The sequence below is a fragment of the Ptychodera flava genome, chromosome 19 (genome assembly GCF_041260155.1).
Source record: "Ptychodera flava strain L36383 chromosome 19, AS_Pfla_20210202, whole genome shotgun sequence".
In the NCBI taxonomy this organism is placed as follows: Eukaryota; Metazoa; Hemichordata; class Enteropneusta; family Ptychoderidae; genus Ptychodera; species Ptychodera flava.
In genome coordinates, this window is record NC_091946.1 from 30,200,039 (window position 1) to 30,223,432 (window position 23,394).

Here is a 23,394-nt window from a genome sequence, read left to right on the forward strand (position 1 = left end):
AATACTAACTACACATTATATCTATTTATAACACTACAGAGATTGCATTTTCGTGTAAAATGCCGAAAACATGTAAACAACAGTGGACATTTATGAGTACAAATCTACTACTATCAATTTCCATAGTTTTAACAATAAATTGCGTATTTACAGTTCGGAGAAATTATAAATAAATCTCCAAGTTTTGATTTTATATAATTAAAAAGCACAGTGTTTTTACCCGGTGTTTTTATTATTATCATCAATGGTTTAATTTGCACCTGCTATAGAAAGAATAGATACCACATTATCTATATTGTTCTCCAAACCTATCAAATCTTTCCCCAATTCAGTTATCATCTAAAATGTCGTATAAAAACATGTTTGATTAGGTTTTCGCGAACAAGTATGTGTACCGAAACAGGTTGCATACTTTTGGAAATTTTAATTAAAAAGAGATTTGCACGTACTAATGATAGAGGGCAGGCTTGATATGCCTGCGACCCGGAAGTAATTTCGAGCTGATTTACAGTTCAGGGAGAAAATGCAACAGAAGCCCTGGCACGACGAAGGCTGCTACGTTCTAAAGTTTATCAATCCATTTTGGCGACCGTAGTTAATTCTTAGGGTCCTGTGATATTTGAAAACAAGATCACATAGATTGAATTTATGAAATTAAGCCCATAAACTCCAGAATACGTGTCTTCTCGGCGATAACGACGTATCTATCTCTGAGCGACGTGTGGCGTATTCAGACTTCACAAGATGACTGCTCCCGTCTTTCCATTTTTGCAACAGGGATTGGCACCAACTCCAAATATAGGTATGTTAAAAAAATACATGCACTGCTGTCCAAAAGTGTTAGCTGGTAAGGCGTTTACTTCATAAGTGTCCTGTGCTCCTGGTGCTTAAGCCAGCCTGAATGTTCGAGGTACAAGCTGCTGTGGCACAGTAGATAAGTTTAGAATCCAAAGTTCATTACGGTGGAGGTAGTCATTGTGCAACCGCTAAGATATCGAGTTCCACGGTGCTACTCTGTTTTTTTAACTCCACAGCCACACCCGTTGTACATATTGTACATACTGTCTCTTCTTACGTCTATCACTATGTTTTCTGACAATGAGTAAAGCTTTCAAAATGGCAAAAAAAAATACAAAAAAACCCCATTTTTTTAGAGCATTTCAGGAAGGCTGACTCCAAATGACACAACAGTTCCATCATTAGGTACATAAATTTGTCTGAAATTTTGACAGGAGTTCTGAAAACATTCTTTTAGGAATGGCAGTATTGTTGCTTTGTTACCAAAGAGTGTAACAGAAATAGAGGTATAATATCCATTTTCAATTGACAATGTGACAATAGAAATAATTACAGGAAACTTCGTAGATGACTTTCAGATATTGTTGATAGAGGAATGGTGAAATGAACATTGTGTTATCATCACAGTCTTGATTGAAGAAATCCAGGGCACCTGCCACAAACTGAAGTAATAAATTTAAACACAGCTGCAAAAATGACAATTTTTTCCAAATTTTGGTCAGAAGCAGGCAATCACACGTGTAGGATGCGATTTTCAGGAACAATGTAAGTGCTGTTCCTGAGAATACAAAATTGGATGTAAAACATGAAGTTCTGCCTCAGCAGCAGTGAAAAACTCAGTTGTGTCTAATCTGTTTGGTAAACTGGTTCCTCTTTCCTCAGAGGACAGGTTATGAAATGAGAAATATATAAACTTCACATGAAAAGATTTTTATTGAAACTATATTAATAAAATCATTGCTCACAATATTTATTACTAATTAAATGTATTTTCTATTACAGTTGGATTACAGAATTCACTCCAAGTACAGCCTGGAGTGGTTGATCCTTCCAGAAATAATCTACCACTTGACTTTGGAGGTAAACCATCTACCAATGTACTTGCTACCAGCACTACAGATGCAACAAAATCCAAGGAGGATGGTACGTATAAAGTGTACAGTGTACAGTTACAATCACATGTTTTTTTTATCAAACAGATTTTAACGTTGAATTGCTTGCATATTTTTTATAATTGTCTGTCAGTCAAACAGTGAGAGTTGGTTGACTATGCCCAATGAGCAATTGTAGGATACTTTACTGTATTGCAGTAACATTTTTTTGTACATAGCCACTTCAACTGCAAAATCGTCCTCATTAGGTTTACACATAGTTTATGTTATCCTGATCTGATCACCAATGAAGAGACAGCCATGCCACGCAGATAATAGTGCAGTTCTTATCCACATTTTCCGATAATCAACTGTTACCACCCTCTGATCTAACACAACTGTTATCAGTATCAGTGTTTCTCAATTCTATAGACCATTGATGTGTGCACAGGAATATATGCTACGTTGCTTCAAAGCAATTTTTATCACAACTGGAAGTTGTGATATAGAGGTGGTTTCAACCGGTGTTTGATGTCGTCCATTTCCGTAAACGACAAAAAGTCAAAAACTGCTGAACAGACTGCGTTGATATTTGATACCGATACATAGACTGGTTCCAAGGTTCCAATTCTGAAAAATGGAGCCAAACGGAGCGCCGGTTAGATAGTTTTGGGAAATTTCTAACCCCCCTTTTTATCTAATTGATTTTAGGGGTCTTTCATATATGTAGTTTTGGAATGTACACCAATCCTGCATTGTGGACTGTTTTATGAGTTGTTGAACAGAAATGAGGTTTTGATGAATGTTAGAAATATGCAGGATGGCTGATTCGAAGTATAAGAGATTTCTATGGTCTTTTGGGCATCAAAAGCATTAAAAAAAACATATTTCATAGTTTAGATTCTCACTTTTGAGATGACCCTAGGCATTTGTTAAGTAAACATCCTTGAGTCAATATACAGACTTTGACATTCCAGAGATTAAGTATCCACAACCTCACATGTTACAGTCTTTCACTACAATGGTATGGCCCAAACCCATTGTTATCAATGGAGAGTGTGGACCTGTCTACAGGAAATTGGGGTGAACAGGTTAGACAATGACGTTACAAGTTGTAGGTTAGTTATCAAGGTAGCACCAGCATAGAGTCCTGAGCATCTGTCCATGTGTTCTCACAGCAAATTACAGGGAAAAAAATTATTTGAGAAGTTTCTCTCCTTTAAATAGAAGTATATTACAATTTAAACCTGTCATGGATAGATCAAATGATCTCAGTTATTGCCCATTAGCAACAAATCTATAGCAAGATTTATGTAAAGTTCATGAACTTACACAAGGTATTAGACAAAAGATGACCATGACTTTGCTACTTTTCAACATTTATTTCAATCAGATTTCCCCAGCTTAGTGTATAATTTTGTAATCTAATTACTGTCAACTTAGCTTTACTAACTTATTCATACCTCATTATTCTTACACTACTGTTATACCTTATAACCACAAAATTTCAAGAGATGCATATATAATTGTCACTTAACAAACAATTTACAAATATGTCTTCTGCTTTTTCTCCATATACATATACATGTCTCTTTTCTCATAAAAATGAGCTTAAAATCGCAATGTGAAAATAGTCTTTCAGCTATATGTTGCTCATTGACTTCGTGGTCTGTCTACTGTCTAATTCACAGTGAGTGTGGTTGTTGATAAATGCCGATAATACTAGGCGGTCATTATGTCCAAGCGCCATTGGCGGTATTTTTTAACATAATGACCATAGGTCATTATCACATCTGGAAGTTGTGATATAGGGTTAGCTTCAACCGGTGGTGGACAGTGTCCATTTTCCGTAAATGACAAAAAGTCAAAAACCGCTGAACAGACTGCATTGATATTTGGTAGAGATATTCAGACTAGGTTCCGATTCTGAAAATGGAGCCAAACGAAGCAGCGGTTAGATAGTTTTGGGAAATTTCTAACCCCCCTTTAACTAATTGATTTTAGGGTCTTTCATATATGTAGTTTTGGAATGTACACCAATCCTGCATTGTGGACTATTTAATGAGTTGTGGAACAGAAATGAGGTTTTGATGAATGTTACAAATATGCAGGATGGCTGATTCAAAGTATCAGAGATTTTCATGCGCTTTTGGTAATAAAATTGATAAAAAACAACATATTTAACGTTTTAGATTTCTCACATTTGTTATGACCCTTAACATTACAGACTTGATGACATAACTAGCTGCTGGACCTGTTTACTGGCGCATTGATTTAAAGACAAAGATCGTTTTATTTTGTAATAAGGACGTGTGATTTCGTAAAACATAGTCTATTAGCCTGGAAATGTGATTTGTGCGAATATTGCTTACCCCACTGACAAACAGTGTGGTTTGAAAATGGCTGGAATTCGCTACTTCGGGACTTTGTTTTCTGTGGCATTTACTGACAAACTCCAAACCCGCAGCACCTACCCATTCAGTATTTCATGTACAGGTGTACCCAGAGATAGAGTAGTTTCACAATGTGCCAGTTGTGATCAAGTGCCATTGGCGCTATTTTTGTTTTTAGGATGTTATTCAGATGATTAATGGCCACCAGAAATCAGCTCTGAAGTTTGATAGGGCTTGGGAAGATGTTATTAATAAAGTTTCCTAAATTGCATTTCAAAGTAATTCTTCTGAAGTGATTGTAGATCTGCTCTACAAATCCCAGTGTGTTGTCAAGCTATGAAAAAAACACTATACAGTGCCAATTAAATAAACCTGTTCTCTACCATAGTTTAGCCAAACCCATTGTTATCAATTGATTATTTAGGCCCTTTTGCAAGGTAAACAGGTTGTGGAAGCTTTTTACTTAACGTGACATTTTTTCTAATTGCCAGGTGTTGCAGGTGACCCAGCCATGTCAGCAGCAGCGTTTGGTGGATTAGAAAACTGGGCTACCCCAAGTGGAGCGTGGGGCAATATGGGACAGATTGGAATGGCGCATTTCCAAGGAGATCCTAATGTATTAAACCAATGGCAGATGACTGGTGGATTCGGCATGGTACCTCCACCACCGCCACCTGATATGCAACAGAAAGATATCATTCACAGTAAAAGTTGTACATTGTTCCCTCCAATGCCAGGTATGGTCATCGTCATACATTCAACATCCAATGGTTCTCAACCATTCCAACAAGTTCCCATACAGTTCTTTTGCCCACAAAGATTTTGAAATTGCGTAATTTGATATATAGAAAGGGGTATCACATTGTCCCACCTGTCCTGTACCTTGACTTAAAAAAAGGATGGAAACTTAAACTTATTCATCAGATCTCTTTCCACGCCATGTACATTGATATACAGTACTGACATTAAGGATAAAGAGATAATCAGTCTGATACAGTGTCTTTGACATCATTTCTTGAAGAATGACAGCCATTTTGATTACATCACTTGTTGCATTTTAAGTCAGGGAACATTCAAAATCTGATGGCATTTGCCATGTGTACCTCTACATAACATATAAGAATTACCTGATAATATAGAGTAGAAGTATGACTGTACAGAGTAACATCAGTGGAGATGCGTGTTTCGCCAAGGTTAGACATACACTCAGGGAAACAGTTTCAGAACCTCTACCGGTGCTGCAAATGCCCATAGAATGCTGATGTTTTTCATGTGTATTGTCCCTAGGCATGCCACCATCAACAACCAGGGAAAGGCCGCCAGGATGTCGTACAGTATTCGTTGGTGGTTTGCCACAAAACATCTCGGAGGAAATTGTCAGAGAGGTATTTGAAAGATGTGGTGGTGTGACAAGCATTCGGATGAGTAAGAAGAATTTCTGCCACATCAGATTTGAAAATGAGGCGTGTGTAGACAATGCTATATACTTATCTGGTAAGTTCATAGTTTATATGGAACCTCACAGATATGAGAATGTATAAAGTAAGAGAGAACATCGAGTTAATTGAAATTTTAAATGAAAATTAACTGGATTTTTTTCACCTGAAGTGTTTGTAGGGTGACCGGACGATTTTTAAAACTGAAATTTTTTGCCAAAATCTTGATGGCACCTGTTGAAAGTGTTGGTACAAAGTCCAAATCTAAAAAATAATTTGGCTAATTAGCATGATCACAACTTGGCAGCCTCTGGAAAATCAAAGTTTCCAAATTCTTTCTCTGAGAATATTGTAATGAGAAATAATGAGACAATATGACCAAAATTCAGATCAAATATTGTTAAAATGGCTCAAAGATGACTAACTGTACAATAATGAGTCTGGTGAAAGGTGCATTGATAGTTTCCAAATTATTTCTGTGAGAATATTGTATGGGTTGATGAGTCCCAGTGAAAGAAAATGGAAGATTGTCCTCACGCTGACCTTTGTGTTTACAGTATCATGGATACAAGCCATTGTTTCTGGTCAGAGACAGGTGCGCACCGGTTAAAAAGCATGTTGTTCAAGTACGGTACTATTGCGAACTTTACTTCCTGCTTTGGTAAAACCGTTGGCGCTAATTTGCGCTGCATAGCTGAGCTATTTTAGGGCACAAAACAAGTAGAAAAATATCTATGGTACAATTTGCTCGCATGGCCATTCCTTCCCTCCTGGAAAATGATGCCAAAAGTCATAGCCGTTTCAAAGTAAAAATTTCGTCAGCAGTTTCTCGGAAGAAAAAAGACCTTTTTAGGAAATTTTTGCACTCATCTTGACTTCCTAGTCTTCACAACATTCACTGTGAAATGCAAGTGTTTCCGTTCACGCGATCTCTCATAGTGACCATTCGCGTGCGAGTAGACGACTTCCAAGATGGCGTCCCGTCTGACGTTTGTTGACAAAATGTGTTCATAAACTTCAAGATTTTCACGTCATTACCTTGTTCATAGACATAAATGTGCACTACTGTTGCATACTTAAGGTGAATTTGTACAATTTATCACTACCTGGGTCCCCCTTTATGCCTTCGATTTCCAGCATTCACTCTCAGAAAACTTGTGTCAGCCCCTTGTAGGGACTAGGAGGCCTCTCGTCCGGGTCACCCTAGTGTTAGTGTTGATTAGAAGAAACAGCTAGGATATTTTTCAGTGAAAGTTTGTTTAAGTAGTGAGTTATAATAATTAACTTTTAATTATTTTCAGCCCGTGATCTAAAATTTTAAAGTGTCATAACATGTTTTTAAAACTTCTGCATTTTTAGCTCATATTTGGTTTTATATATAAATACCAGAAAGAGCTTATATGATGAGTCTGAGTGGCGTCTGTGTCTGTATATTTGTGGGTATGTGCGGATGTATGTCCGTCACACACAAAGGCTCCCATACCGCCAAAGCTACCATCTCAGTATTTGGTGTACAGGTAGATGTAGGGGTTGAGATGTGAATTTGTTCAAATGAACACATCAGTGTCAAAAATGTGCAAATGAGGTAAGAAAAAGGGAAATACTGCAAGTGTACAGGAGTGGTGGCAGTGAACTGAATCAGCCCACACATCTGAATAAGAGGATTTTGACCTTTAACCTATTTGTATGCAGGGTACCTATTATGTTTGGGAGTGGTAGCAGTAACTGAAACAGCTAATTGGTCATTTCCTGTCATTGTTTATGAACTGTGACATACTAACAGATCTGCTGAAACCATGGATGTTTATATTTGTACATCCATGGTAGAAAGATTCTCCGCTATGCATGTTGCTAAAGTTGACCTTCAGTACCTAAAGTTTCGGACCTTATTTATTACGTCATTCTTAATTTTCTGGTTTAATATTTCTTGTTGTTTTTTTCTCGTTGTACTGTGCAGAAATTGTCATAACATCAACATATAATTTTCCTGCACTGAACAGATAGAAATAACACTTATTGTTGATCTTTGGTATATACCAATTCTGATCAAATTTGAGCGACACCGTATAATTGCGGTATATTTTTGGATTGTATTGCAATATGAGTCACTGTCACTGTGTTGGCTAGTCCTGAAGTCAGATGAGATCGTTTTTAGTCTTTGATAGGTGAAGCCTGGAGGGTACTTACTCATGGAGCTTGAATTGGAAATTTAGAACCATTTTACAGGATAGGTATGAACTCCTGTGCTGGTCAGTTTCTTCTGTCATACCAGTTCAATCTGGTAACATGGCCAACTATTAATTTGCACATCAAGATCTATTATCCAGGTGTTAAGTTGGTTGCAAAAGTTTGGAATAGATATTGCTACAGTTTTGTTTATTATTGCATTGTTACTTCAGTTTGATATGTCCAAGATCAGACAGGTTCAGCTAGGTGTTTACCTCTAAGTGCTGAAAGTGTTTGCCAGAATCATTTCAGTATAGCAGTATTACCTATAAGTTTGTTTTATGGTTTGATCCAATAAGGCTGTCAGGTGACACACATCCTTTGAACTAAGTGTGTGTTTTATTCTTTGCATTAGGCTATCGTATTCGGATCGGTGCTTCAGCAGAAATCCCTGACATTGGCCGACTTCATGTGGACTTTGCACAGGCCAGAGATGATCTGTTTGAGTATGAGTGCAGACAGAGGCAGTTGCACAGAGAAGCCAGACATCGTCAGAAGTTAGAAGAGCAAATGCTACGACCACCATCACCACAACCTGTCATTCATTACTCAGACAATGAAGCTTTGTCACTTGCTGAACACTTGAAAGGTTTGTATATAATGCATGTTTAGATTTTGACTTCCTTCAAAATTTATACTGTACTACACGTAAGTATAGATCTCCAGAAAGTCTATTTATAACATATCCTAGCTTCCGATAGCTTCTGTCGTCTCCTTGTTTCTAAATGTCCATGAGCAGCTATTAAGAATTTGGTTGTGTTCAAACAATTTTTAGAATTTATGTCATTTGTTTCAACTATTGCCTTGTAACATGATATGTATCTGAACTCTCTTGCTATTCTTTGAATCAAATACCTTTCCTTTTGATATTCTCCAATTAAAAATCTTTTCTATGCAGCCATGGCATCTCAAAATCTGTAATGCATTTTCACCATCTCCTTCTTTAGCCAAGCTCTATTGTGTATCACTGGTGCCAAAACTCATATAAAACAATATGAATTACATCATACACACATATGCTCACTTATATACCCAGCTAATATCTCTCTTTCATAGTATTCTTCGTCATATGTTATCATTGTACAGTTCTAAGAATTCAAACCACTTAACTTGTCAAGTGTTACTCACAAATTAAGAAATAAAATGCTAGCCTGTCTGCCTGAAAATTAAACAGAAAAAATCTACCAAAAAGTGTATATTAACCCTTTGCACCCTGACCCCCTGGTACTCTATGACGTCATCAGACATTTCTGTCCGAGACAGGTTCAAAGGGTGAAAGAAGGAAATTCCTTTCCAACAAAGTTGATAAAAAATTGGATTTCTCCTCCAACTCCTGAATTAAAAATTCCAAATGCAATGCCAGTGTGCCATTATTTTCTCTTAAGTAAAGATATCACTTGTTATTTCAGCCGATGAGTCATTTCCTCTGGCAGTGCAGACACTTGCTACATGGTTGGAGAGAGGAGATTGCAACAAACGTACAGCTAACACTTTTACAGTATGGTGCAGTCAACAAATAGGTGAGTGTACTCCTTTGCATCCAAACATTTTCTCTTTGGTGTGAGACAGCCAACTAGGAGAGTAGTATGGGTTTGCCGGGTCAGCAAATATGGTTTATCACAAGCAGAATGCGCATTTACAAAAGTATTTCTCTAAGTCACTGTCACAGAAGATGTCAGCATAACCTTAATGGGATGTAAATATCTCATGTATCACTAGCATAGCTTTAATGTGCTTTGTTTCCAAATGTATTTAAGTTGCTCAACTGTTGTGTCCTGTTGTCATGTCAGGTCCTGAAAGACAAAAGGAATAAATAATATATCAAAATCTTTTACAAATGAAATTTGCCTCTGTAAATGCCCTACATATACATGTACATGTATAATCAGCTGCACTTTCTAATGTCACATGGGCCAACATACTGTCCTGCCAGAGGTATACACTGTATATAAACTAAGGGACTGTATGTATCCCTGTCCTTTGAAAAGGGCCAGCAGCTATAACTTTGATCATTTTTTCACTGTATTTTTTTTTTTTATGTCAACCACAGTTTCTTGTTCTACTCTCCAAAGCATATTGAGATATACAGTATTCAGTTTGTCAACTCCACCTGCAAACTGCACTGTTATTGTTGACAAGTCAATTCTAGTCCCTGACTAGAATTCAATTGTAAACAATAACAGTGCATTTTTCACTAATAGATGCTGTGTTGAAAAGCAAAATAGCAGGTAATTCAGCATGCTTGTGGGAATGAATAGTACAAGAATTGACATTTTGAAGTTATCATACAAAACAAAAAGTGGAAAATCATGAGAAGTTACAGCTACTGGCCCTCGAGGAATCTTTCAATAGCAGGCTATATTTGGCGCAAACTTCATACATAAGCTATGATAGCGACTGAATAAGATATTCATAATTCATTTATATCATAATCAAAATTATGCTCACACAAACTTTAATCATAGTGTTAGTCAGTAATGTTGAACAGTTATAAGCATGCAGTTTATCCCACACAAAGAAAATTTGTCAATGTCAATTTTCTGCATTTGCCCAGTCATGTCAGAAGACTGCTTAACGATAAACAAATGTACGGTGAAGAATTAGACAAGGCCAAAGATCTGCATTCCCAAAGGATGAACGGCATTATTACTCAATGTAAGTATCATTTATCTTGTTTGGTCAGTATACTCAGGACAATGAAATGGTCAGATTGCTGTAGACACTAGTCAGATGGTCATATCACTGCGGAGTTGAATGTTACCAATACCTGCCGCATGAGGGCGTTAGAATGTTCCTGAAGTGCCTCGGTCTGTTCAGACAGCGTAATGCAGATAGAGTTAATCCATACCCTTACTCAGGGTTGGCCAGCAACACTATCTCAAATCTGAAACGTTCCAGGGCCACTGAGGACCGTTCACACACAATTTTTGATGCCAGTATTTGACTTGCGATGTTTCAGAAGTGTTTCAATGAACCCTGTGTGAACAAGGTATTATTCAAGTGTGACGTATTCTCCATAAGATGTGGATGTCTCCATTATTAACCATGTGGCCATCTTTTGGAATTTTGGATAAGGACCCGTAATCTAAAATTTTTAAACTAAAAGCTGCAGAATACACTTGTACTTTAGGAGAGACAGTTTTGAGTATTATAATGTACAAAAATTTTATCATTGTTTAATCATGTAGTAGTTTATACCTGTATTTTGTTGCTTGATTGTAGTTTAGGATAAGGTTTTAAAGACACCATGGTGACTGTAAGGTGTGATCTGGAAAGAAATGCATTGTTTCGATCTCTATCCAGTGATAAAGAAACATTCATTTATTGATAAATGAGATATAAGAAAGTAAAGCTATCAAAACTGAATCAAATTGAAGATGTTTGTACAACTGTTTATCAAAGTCAAGTTCAAAAATGTGAATTAATCAGTCTAAAACATGTGTAGGATAGTTCTCAGGGAAATACATTGGTTGTATTTGTTATTCACAAGTGCCTCAACTCTGTTACCTAGGCGACTTGAACATACATGTAATTGACAGTGTCATAATAGATAATAGTCAACTATAAGGTAAGTGTTTCATGGTGGTTGCCATGGATAACATATTAGCATCCAGGAAATACTACAGACTGGTTGCTATGGATATCAGTATCAGGGATATGATGTGTAGTCAATGTTCATTCATGGAACTCGGCTGATTTTGATGTTCATCTCAGAGAAGTTATCAAGCCACAAATTTACAAAAGTCAGAAATGCATGAAGGTACTCCTTGCCAATTCCCTTCATTATTTCAATGGATTTAGAAAAAAAGAACACCAATTTTATCAGTGTATGATTCATTTATTTAAGAACTATTTTGCTGTTTTCTATAATACAAGGACATCAAATGACAAAGGAACAAGGGGCAGTTTACATATGTCACTGTTAACTTCTGAGACATACATATTTCTATTGACTATTTCCATTGTGACTTTGATGTTAACTTTGGTTACACTGTGTCTACAAGTTACAAGCTGCCTTTTTCATTGTGCTTAGTTATGAACTACCCCCTGATGTCATAGTCATGCAGATTTCTCTGTGATGTCATAGTAATGTACGTAAAATTCCATTAATGTCGAGCTATGCAAATTTCCTATGACGTCCTAATAATGCAAATTTCCATTAATGTCCTGGCTATGCAAATTTTCCCATGGAGCCTACATGTACAAATTTATCCATTGCTAAAAAATTTCCAAATGCAGAACTGTTTGTGTATGTATGGTATATATTCTAGCTATGACAGTGTCGCATGGTACAGAATCTTTACGATAATACAGTGTTTCATTTATTAATTGTATGATTTTGGTGGCACACTCTTTACGTCTGATTTGAAGTTGATCAGATAGAAAGGGTATTCTTGGGAGCCAGCAAGCAGAAATGCCGTGACCATTTCTCCAAAGCTCAACGCAAGCACATTGACCAATGGCAACGTCAAGTAAAGGTTAGCTACACAATCGACCAATGACAGGGTTTGGCTTGAACTTGACATCTGTCCAAAACAGTGCCGATAGCCTGTCCTATATGAACTCCCACTTTTTGCAGTCACTTAAACCTCAGAAGTTAGAAAGAAAATTCGCCTTCAAAGATCAGAATAAAATTCATGAGAACTTTGAAAAAAGAAATTAGAACATTTAAGACTGAATCTTAATTATTTAAACTGTGTTGCTGTAACAAATGCTTTAGTAAGATTACTTTTTCCATGTCAAGGCTTTTGCAAAATTTTTGATAGTTTTCTGACTCATCCTGTGATTTTAAAGATAAATTATGGATTGTACCCACCGATAAGAAATCACAATTAATATCCGAAGAGACAGTGATATCAGTGTACAAGTTTCAAGCAAACCCTATCAGCTGGTTTTGTGTCTTTACATTACTGACACAGTCAACGCAACTGAAAGAGATACAGAGGTATGTCTGGTACACCTGTATTAGAGTGATTTCAGCCAAGTTAAAAAATCTTGTCTGTTGAACGTGCAGACATAATTTTCAGTGTTTATTTTATCTATTCAATGATACTCAGAATACAGCGGTAGTACAGTAAATGTACTTTGTATCTCATGACTCATGTCATGTGTTGTGTAACCAATAAATTTCTGTCTTCCCAGATGATAAATGATACTGGATTTTCTTCTGTAGAAATCCCAAGTTGTGTTGACTGTGGCAGTATTTCTATCATTTTCACCGTACTTGAGTAACAGAATGGGTAACTGTCACCTGAATTCTAATACCTAACTCTTATAAAATCTACTGGATGGACTTGAAGTAAACTCTCCATTTACCAGTCAGTCTGGTTTCAAAACCTTTGCAGAACACAAAGGATATAGTATAATATTCTGATAAAGGATAGAAAACACTGTCATGTTATATCGCTGTATGAATCATTGTATGACTATTTTATGGTTGACCTGTGTTGAGTCAAACTACATCTTTCCACACAAGAGAGGTACTAGGTGTTAGAGTTCAAGGTCAGTTTGGTGGTAAGATATCATGTACTCTAAGTTCAGTTTTCTTCATGAAAATTCAGTGAAACTTTGCCGAAACTCGCACAACGTTGGCATTGCATATTACCTACCTTACTCTTATTGTAGATTTAAGTCACTTGAAAGTGAGCGATTATATGGTTTTGAAAGAAAAACTCTAAAAACTTGCCTCGAGAAGAGCAGATATACAGTACATACATACGCTTTTGAGTAGAACTCAATTCTGCATCTGCATTTGGAAAGTCAACCCCAGTTTTCGAATAAACAGCTCTGATGACAATACGCTACTGTATACACTGGTTCCTTCAAAAATCAGGATGTTCCCCAAATGTCAATCATTGAGTACAAAAGTGCATGTTGGATTAAAGTAACATCAGTCCCCTGCCTTAAAATTTTTCCGTTCTCTTTACGGTCCTATTTGGCTCTATTTTGATTAAGATTGAATTGTACAACCATCTGACACAATGACGTTTGTATCATAAAATCTCTAAATTCGTATAGAAAGCAAAGTTTCATTGACTTTACAAAGTTCAAGGTAAGTAAAATTTCAGTATGTTTACTTCTAACGGTTTTTCTGAGTCTATCACTTGCTATCAGTGTGTCATTACTGAATGGAGCTTATGACTGGGTACCTGTAATGTTAGAAGTAACAGACCCCCACCAGACATACACTATGCAGCAGCAGTTAGTTAAAACTGTTGTTAGCGTAGCTGCCCGCTCTGTAATCTACGTAGCTCAGAGGAAATCATTCATGCTTTGAGTTCACTGGATAGCAAGTGATTGGTTGAGAAAAAAAAGCTAATATTTGAGTTTGAGGTGTTTCCTCAGATTCTGAAAATGATTTTACGCTGTCACATTTTGACAGCACACAAAACTGATGTCAGTGTTATCGACAAAGAAACCAGTGAAATTTGATTTTCAGATGTCACTGGAACAACCAGGTATACCTACTAATGCTTCTTAAGGTTCTTGTATTTTTAGTTTTTGCGTACAGAACTACATCTTCAGTTTTTGTTGTCCTTTGCAAAATTTTGTCATGAATTGCAAGTTCTCTAGTAAGTACAGGGTCAGAATATACAATTGATTCATGAAATAAAATGGAAGAATCATTAAAGCAATTGTTTTGTTTTGATGCAAAAGTGTAACAGACATGAAGGAAAGAGACATTCTCAAGTACCTTAACCTGTTCACCCCTATTTCCAAATAAACAGGTCCACAATCACCATTGATAACAATGGGTTTAGGCCAAACCATTATGGTGAAAGGGTTAAAGATCTTGGTTTATTTTTAGTTGTGGTCAACACACAAGGCATAATGGTTTTTCTTGTATCACTACTGATTCAACCACTTGATCTTTCTTTTGTGGCTTCTATTTGCGAAGCTCTACCACTACTTATCTTTTATTTAATATATCTGCCTTCAGCTCACATAAAATATTATTTTGAGGAATCAGAATATGATTACAGTTTGAACTTCGGGAGTTAAATTTAAATATTTATCGCAAAGTACTGTCAGCTGTATATTGCTATTATTACTTGGTCACCCCAGACAAGGCATTTCTCTCCTTCGATTGTGTGTGGTACTACATGTAAAATTCAAGAACAGTACACCACAGTCATAACATATTGAAATCTGAATTTTGACACTCAAAACCAGGACATGAATTGCAGTGCTGTTTGTACAGAGAATGTCCCTTTCCTGCGCATCACCAACAATTCTGATTCTTATTCTCGTTTGAATCTGTTTTGATGCCAGGAAATTAAAATCAATCAGATCCAAGACTTGTTGAGTGACAGAACTGAAGTCGACATGGAAGTATCTTCTGATACTGAGGAAACAGTTACCTTGGAAACAGAACCAGCAACAAAGAAGCAGAAAGTTGATGAGGGTATGTTTTTAATCAAACTATTTAATTTCTGAATCCTATTGTGAAAAGGGTACACATCAGTATTTGAAGAATAGTGTGTCAAAACATTCAGAGGAATGTTCGTTGAAAGACCTCAGGAAAAGATTACTTTATGAATCTTAAGGGCTTTTCAAATAAGTAGATAGCCTACGTACTCATGTGACTGACCAGTCATCTCATTGTCTTATGTACAATGATAAACTGATCTACTGAATATAATGGAATTTAATGTACTTGTAATGTTATGAAATACATTGCAATACAATGTGATGCAAATGTAACATGGTTAAAAGCAATGTGATGCAATGTAGTATAATGTAATGTAACATAATGTAATGTAATGTAATGTGATGCAATGTAGTATAATGTAATGTAATGTAATGTTATGTAATGTAATGTAATGTTATGTAATGTAATGATATCATAGTTAACATAGGGTTATATGTGTAGTTTAGTGTAGTTTAATGTAACATAGTTCAATGCAATGTGATGCAAATGTAGTATAGTACAATCCATTATAATATATTGTACTGTACTGTAATATAATGTTATGTAGTGCAATGCAATGCAATGTGATGTAATGCAATGTAATGTAATGTAATGCAGTGCAATGTAATGTGATGTGATGTAATGCAATGCAGTGCAATTTTATGTAATGTAGTGTATTATAATATAATGTGATATAATGCAATTCAATGCAATGTAATGCAATGCAATGCAATGTTATGTAATGAATGTATTGTAATGTAATGTGATGTATTGCAATGCAATGCAATATAATGTGATTCAATGCAATGTAATGCAATGACATGTCCTGTCATTGTGTAGCTGTATGACAAACAGACATAGGAACACAATAAGAGAAAGACTTCCATGACGATTGCTGCTTCCCCAGATGACATACCGTATAAATCAATATATGGACTTGCTCCTTCATACTTGGCTAAACAAATTATAGTCACCACCCCTAGCAAATCTCTCCAATCAAGTTGACAGACTACACTTAAAGTTCCTTGAACTTAAAATCATGTCACGACAGATCCTTCTCCTTTTGTTCATCAATTTTATTGAACAAACTACCAGTTCATATTCTATCAACATTATACCTTCAGATCTAAGCTTAAGACTCATTACTCTGAGAGAGCTTTTCTGTGACCTATTGAAAAGTGCCAGTGAACGTTGCTTTGATGGATACTAGACACTATATAAATTATTTATCCTATCCTATTTAATACTCCAAGCAGGATATATTAGTATTCATTTATGCAAATTATATTACTGAGTATTGTTTAAGTATGCAAATCCTGAGATAATGACTCTTTGCCAACTTCATGGAATCTTGCGTTGTATGCTGGGTGAGCTACGAAAACAATGCTGGTGAATTCCAGGATAATTACTCCTTGTCAGTTGGGAATATTCATCTTCATGGAATCTTACGTTGTATACTAGGTGAGCTTATAAACAACGCTGGTGAATTGGAATTACTGAAAGAAGAAAATGACAGTCTGCGGTGTCAGTTGGAAGCCTATAAGAATGAAGTTGATATTCTGAGAACTGAGCACAATCAAGTTACTCATATCAAAGAAACTCAAATCAAGGCTTTACAACATGCAGTACAGGGATTACAGCAGGTCAGAAATCTTTTTTTTTTTTAAAATTTTGCTTCCAATTATCTTATTGCAATCAGAAACAATTGATGTTCACAGTTGCTGGAGGTGGGTGTGTGTCTATACTATCACAGAATCTATTCAAATGTTAGAAATTTTCCATACATTTCAAACTGTTGAGAACTGCTGACTGTACACTATTACTATTTGATGTAGATACAGATTTGGTTTGTGTGATAGACAGACATTTTGAATTATTCTGAATGTGTTGTTCCAAACTGCAAATGAGACCAAAATGATGGACACTATTGAAAATCAAAATTGTAGGATCAATTGTGGTGATACTTCAGTGTCATACTGGAATGACCCACTACTGCATTTTTTCAAGTTCAAAATATTTACTAATAGAGTTTTCCACTGTTTATCCTAATATCCTGAATGCTAATAAAGTTTTTGTGTTTGAATATTCCAGATCAAGTCTTAGAAGGTACATAAATATGACACATAAAGTATCTCAGAATTTCATTTGCTTTTTCCATAGCAACTGTTGGCAGCCAAAGCAGAAGCTAAGCAGTCTAAGGAAGAAGAACAAAAGAAAGCAGAGGTAATTTGCATAATGTTTTCAGTACATGACAGAATTACCATTAGAAATCACATCACAGAAGAAGGAATACAGTCATATTATTAATTCAGTGATATAAACACATCTTTGTTGGTACTTTGTTGGCTATGTGGTGAGACTTCAAACGTCACCTGCACACAGTACAACACACCCTCAGTGGCTGAATTGCATTACTGTACCAATAATACATTCTTCTGGTGTTGTTGGTTTCTGAAAACGCTGTCTGCACTGCCTCAACACATGCCTTCTCATTCAGCTTCTCTTCTCTTTACTCAGAACACCAAACAAAATAACAGCATCAGAATCAAATACTCAGAAACATTCTGCTAGACAGCATCCTAGATTTGCTTTAACTTTCTCAGATGTGCTTTAACTTTCTCAACCTGTACATCACAATCTCCCAGTGTAGTATTGTACATTTTTACCATCATTTCTGTTAATAGAAACCAGGAGCACTGATGCAGTGGTTAAAGACAACGGTCGTTGGGAAAGAAAAACCAGAGGACGACAGCGAAAAATCTGAAGAGAAAGAGACGGACAAGGATGAAAAAGATGCTGCACCATCTTCAAGCCAAGAATCCTCAGATAAAGAGACAACAGTAACAACCAAAACTACTGAAAAAGAAGCTTTATTAGTTGGTGGGTAATTTTTTTACATCATACATCATTTTAACTTTGATTTCTTCATTTGTGAAATAACAAATCAACGATTATTATTGAATTGTAGTATTAGTCAGCAGCTCTTCTTTCAAAATGTAATTTTTTTCCACCAAAGTAACTTTTATTAACAACTCACATCAAATACAGAGATCTGTTTCAGAAGTACACTGCCACATTCTCCCCATGGTAGAATTCAATACTTTCCCAAGGGTACCTTTAATGGTACACAAATACAAAAGATCCCCTAAGTTGATTTTGAAAGGACTACAATATTACCTTAACCTTATATTCTTTAATCTTGCCTTTTAAAGACATGATATGCTGTGCATTCCAAGCGAATTTATTATTTTATCATTATTTTACACTCTTATGAAATAGAGGAAATATTTTCCATTCATAAAGGAGTGGGTTTTTTTCCATGAGTAAAAAGCATGTAGATGTGGTTTAAGCCTCTCAAGAGTGTGTTATGTCACAATACATAATAATCTGTTGTTGCCATGGTGATAGGGATTAACTGTACTCAGATTCTGAGAAAAATGGCTATCCTGTACATACTGTTATTAATTCCCAGATATATTTTAAAGCCCTTTTAGCTGTTAAGGTGTATCTTTTTGCATTCTTCTTGATAAGATGGCTTGAAATCAAATGCAACTTATATAAAAATACTTATCGAAGTGCGACCACAGAACATTGTTCAAACATACTGGCGACAAACACACAACTTAGATTTTAACAAATTAATAATTTTGCATTGCATCTCAAATATTAAGTTTGAGTTGTGACTCAAATATGGCCACCATATTTATACATAAATTTAATCTACCAAATACAGTACCAAGGATTGGAAAACTGATATTTTCAAAGAAAACATGGCTTAATAACAGGAATCCAAAACATCTCTCTGGAGATTTAATGGCATTTTTGTGGTTATCAAATGCAAAAAAGGTACAGCTAATGGGGCTTTAATGGAAGAATATATTCTAATTCACTCTTTCTTCTTTATCACAGGATTATTAGCAACATTTCTTCATGTTCATCCATTTGGAGCATCTGTGGAATATCTTTGGTCGTATATATCTAGATTGGACAGCAAAGTCTCCCCTGCTGAAATCGAATCTTTGATGATAAAACTGCCGTCCGTTTTCCAACAACAATTGTTCGGTGTCGGAGCAACTCTGGAGAAAAGATGGAAATTTTGTGGTTTTGAGACGTGTCTTGCCAAGAAACCTTGAGACCTATCGTATCAGGAATCGACAAATTGTCTTCACCCATGAAGAAACGCCTTGGGAAATGTTGTACTACAAATTGAAATCGGACATACAATATTCCCCACAAAATGAGCCAAGAAATCTCAAGTCAGCAAGATGTAAGATATGTCTTATAAGAAAGCAACAATCTTTTAGCAAGATTGTGCAGTTTGTGACATGAGGAAATGACCATCAGTTTTTGAAAATCAACTCAGTAATAACACCAGCAGGTACTTCGCCCAGGTTAAAAACTTGTTCATTATATTTTCAAAAACAATCTGGAATTCAAATTTCACATACAGACAAGTTGACAAGTATAATTCACAAGAATATTTTATTTTTGACCGAACATGTTTTGTCATTGCGTGTTAAACTTTGGATGTATGAACACCGATTTACATGAGCATTTTATGTGGTATGTTTAGAGCAAGGACAAAAGATAAACAACAATTGGTGTCGTGAATTGAATCAGTTAAAACAAGATTATGTAATGAAAGCATTGTTATTCTGGTATTTTATTGTGAAATGTAATACCAGCTATGTATTTATTTCTATGTCAGCTGTGGGAATATTGTGACATTAGTATACAGGGAGAGAGAAGAATTACATAACAGAAGTGACAAAAAAGATTAACTCCACAAAATCACAAATCATATAATTATATATAGGCTATCAACAACGTAATTATCCATGCATAAATATGCTGTGCATAATAGCCATTCAGTAACTTTACTGTGTCCGGGTGCTTCAAGCAGTGTCTTTTGCAATATCTATGTTTGCAGGTCCATGTCATTCATGGCTATACGTTAACCATAGAACAGGATGCCTTTAACCTTTTGAGTGCTGTAATTTTACCCACCAAAATTCCAGTGCAGCATTTCACCAACTTTTCCAAGTTTTTCTGTAATTTCTTTTATAATTTTTGACCAAATGGATATTACATTTCATTGGCCATAAATTGACTTTGGCACTCAAATAGACCTTCACACAGAACTACTTTCAAAGGTGCCTATATACGTTCAGTGTGGACACTTTGAAGACCCAGCTAGGATTTTTCCCACATTGTGGTCTTGTTCACACATGCCAAATCCATCCAGGGCCTGGCTAGGATTAAAATAAACCTGTTCTGGGAATAGATTTGGTGTGTGTCCACACTTGTTCATCAGAAGCCAATGCCTAGCTAAAGAGCTCACAGGGTACAACAGGAATAGCTCCTGTGACCCTGTACTTATCACTATTTGAATCAAGGCCTTCCCCAACATTGACCAGGGCTGGTGTAACACATCCTTGCTTATAAAACCCTTCTTGCACTTGGTCATTAATATAAGCTGTGTAATAAAAAGGTTTTACAGAAATACTGTATTGCAACATTACTTTGTGTTCTGTACTCTGCTATATGTTTGACAATATGCTTGTTGCTAATGTACTAATGCATATTTTACAGTATGTGCATCATAACATCATAATAATAAAAAATAATTCTGTCAATTTTAGCTAATTCACTGCCATGGTTTGCTTTAAGTAAGCAGAGTTTTGAAGTTCTAGATGTAAGATTTATCAGAAAATACACAAAGTCATTTGTATCATTTAAAACTTGTGAATAGGAGTACTGTAATCCAAAAAGTTAGTACTACAATACTTGTTAGCGACGATCAACATGTCATGAGTAAAAAACAAGATCACAGTATAGCAAGGTGAAAAATTCACATAGTGTAACAGTATCTATCATAGCTAAGAAATCTTCCTTGTGAAAATTAGAACACTTTTGTATTTGTTGCATAGTTTACAGAAATGGCCCTCTGTGCATAAAGTAGTGTTTGGATATATTCTCTTCAATAGAAAGTGTCAGCAAATTTATTATCTTACTCTAGACTAGTTCAGGAATGCCTTACACTTTCTGAGACTATGGTCTGTGTAAAGGAATTGACACTGTTGCCTTCAATTATTTCTGTAACTTCAAGTTTTTGTCCATTTGTGAATAAAATAAACGCTTGTCATCATTCAATATGACTCAGTTATCTCTTTGTTTCTCTTCATCTGTCTTCAATACAACTACCGGTAGGTATTGATTACAGAGAACCCTGCAATAGCAGTGAAGAATTGATAGTCTGAGGGCTTTTTTATTACTCATGTAGATTCACTTACACCTGGGACGAATATAATTTCTACAAAGAGTCTCTTATTCTTGTTGTGAGACTTGGCTTGAGGAGATACTTTGTTGAGACATAAGTGCTCCAGTTATTTAAAAATGATTTATCTGTGCAATGAGTATCAGTATAATAGGATACTGCCGTTTGCTAGGTACTTGCTACAAGTCAAACACAACTGCCATCCAGAATATGAAATTGCTATTTTAGAAAAATAAATTAGAGACACATCATATATGGGTGAAAATACAATAAAAAATAATTGAGAATCATGCTGTTTTATCCTTATGAGAAGCACACTGAATTTTTTATTGTTATTAATGGAGCCTTGTTATATACAAAAAAACTTTATTATTCATGAATGCTGTAACAATGATACTAAATGTTTGATAGTTCTGGAAGCCTAAGTGATATATTCATTGATAAAAATTTAATCCTATGAATAATAGTTATAATAGTAATAGTAATTTTACATCATAAAATATAAATATTTTATGATGTACTATTGAAAAAACAATGCAAGAGAAATAACTCGTCAAATCTTAACAGCATGATACATACAAACTATTGTTCTTTCTCTTCTTCTTTCACCTTGCTTCAGAAAACAATATTTTAACTAGCAAATAATGTCAGTGTTAATTTACATACCTGTCCTCATCATTAAATTTATGTGAGAATTGACTTCAATACAAATCGTTGCATTCTTTTTTTTAATTTTTAGATCAAAAGTAGAGTTGACATTACAGTATTTATCACAAAACAATTCAACAGTCAAAGTTCAACCAGGCAATGATACTTGTAATCTACAGTTATCATTCAAAGATGAATATGTTTGAAAGTATGTAACCATCTGTTTGAACAAGAGTGACAAATACGTTTTGTGTAATTTTCACATTCTTATCTGATCAAGAGATGACCACTACTAAAATCCCCGGCATATTTATGAAACAAATTTTATAAAGTTTATAAACTACGCTTTAAACCCTATACAGATAATTGTAGTAGCAGATTAACATTGAATGTACAGTGTATTAACTACTTTGATCCCTAGGCTTTCAGAAATTTCTGGGATGTGAAGATTGTTATCTCTGTCGGCACGAAAATCATGATTAGCTGAAAACAACAGCTGCTACGAACTTCTCTTTGTAAAATTGTTATTTTCTTTTTTTTTAATGCACAATGGTTTTATCGATTTTAAAATATGTTCTATCCAAAATGTTTATTTTCGAAGAAAAAATCTTAGGAGGAGACATGTCAGGGAAGTGGTGTCATCTTTTATTAACTTACTGAACTGTGCTGACACCATGTGTGTCAGAAGTGCTACTTGTTAGTGCAGCGCCCTCATCGGTCAGTATAGAGGCCTAGCCTGCTTGCAAGGTACGTCTCATAACTCAATCAAAGCACGGTCCCTCTATCACAAAGTCTCTGGTGGAGGGACTGTATCTCAATACATTACACAAAATATACAGTAGAACACATCTCTCTCTCTCTCTCTCTCTCTCTCTCTCTCTCTCTGTTTTCCTTTTGGCTTTACTGATTTACAGATGTAGCCATATGTGTTCATTTATATAGTGAACAATTTATTCTGATTTATTCTTAAAGGTTTGCCTTGTTAAATACCCTCTCACTAGTCTCTTTGGAGCTGAGCATTAATTTTAGATTTAATCTTTGTTTTAGCTTAACCAATATTTCAATCTTGAAAGGGTCATTTCATGTATATGAAAACAAACACTAGACAGCATGG

The 23,394-nt window shown here is 35.5% G+C and overlaps 1 protein-coding gene across 1 annotated transcript; it reads left to right on the plus strand.

Annotated features, from left to right (window-relative positions):
* The first annotated feature begins 573 nt into the window (after positions 1-573).
* LOC139119225 (ecto-NOX disulfide-thiol exchanger 2-like) lies at positions 574-21,513 on the plus strand. Its single transcript, XM_070682906.1, is given in 14 exon segments — positions 574-802; positions 1,801-1,941; positions 4,774-5,019; positions 5,570-5,776; positions 8,300-8,533; positions 9,354-9,428; positions 9,431-9,464; positions 10,499-10,599; positions 12,316-12,422; positions 15,217-15,349; positions 16,817-16,998; positions 17,516-17,578; positions 18,040-18,235; positions 19,265-21,513. Coding segments are annotated over 14 exon segments (2,001 nt in total). The 5' UTR covers positions 574-744; the 3' UTR covers positions 19,489-21,513.
* Positions 21,514-23,394: the final 1,881 nt, after the last annotated feature.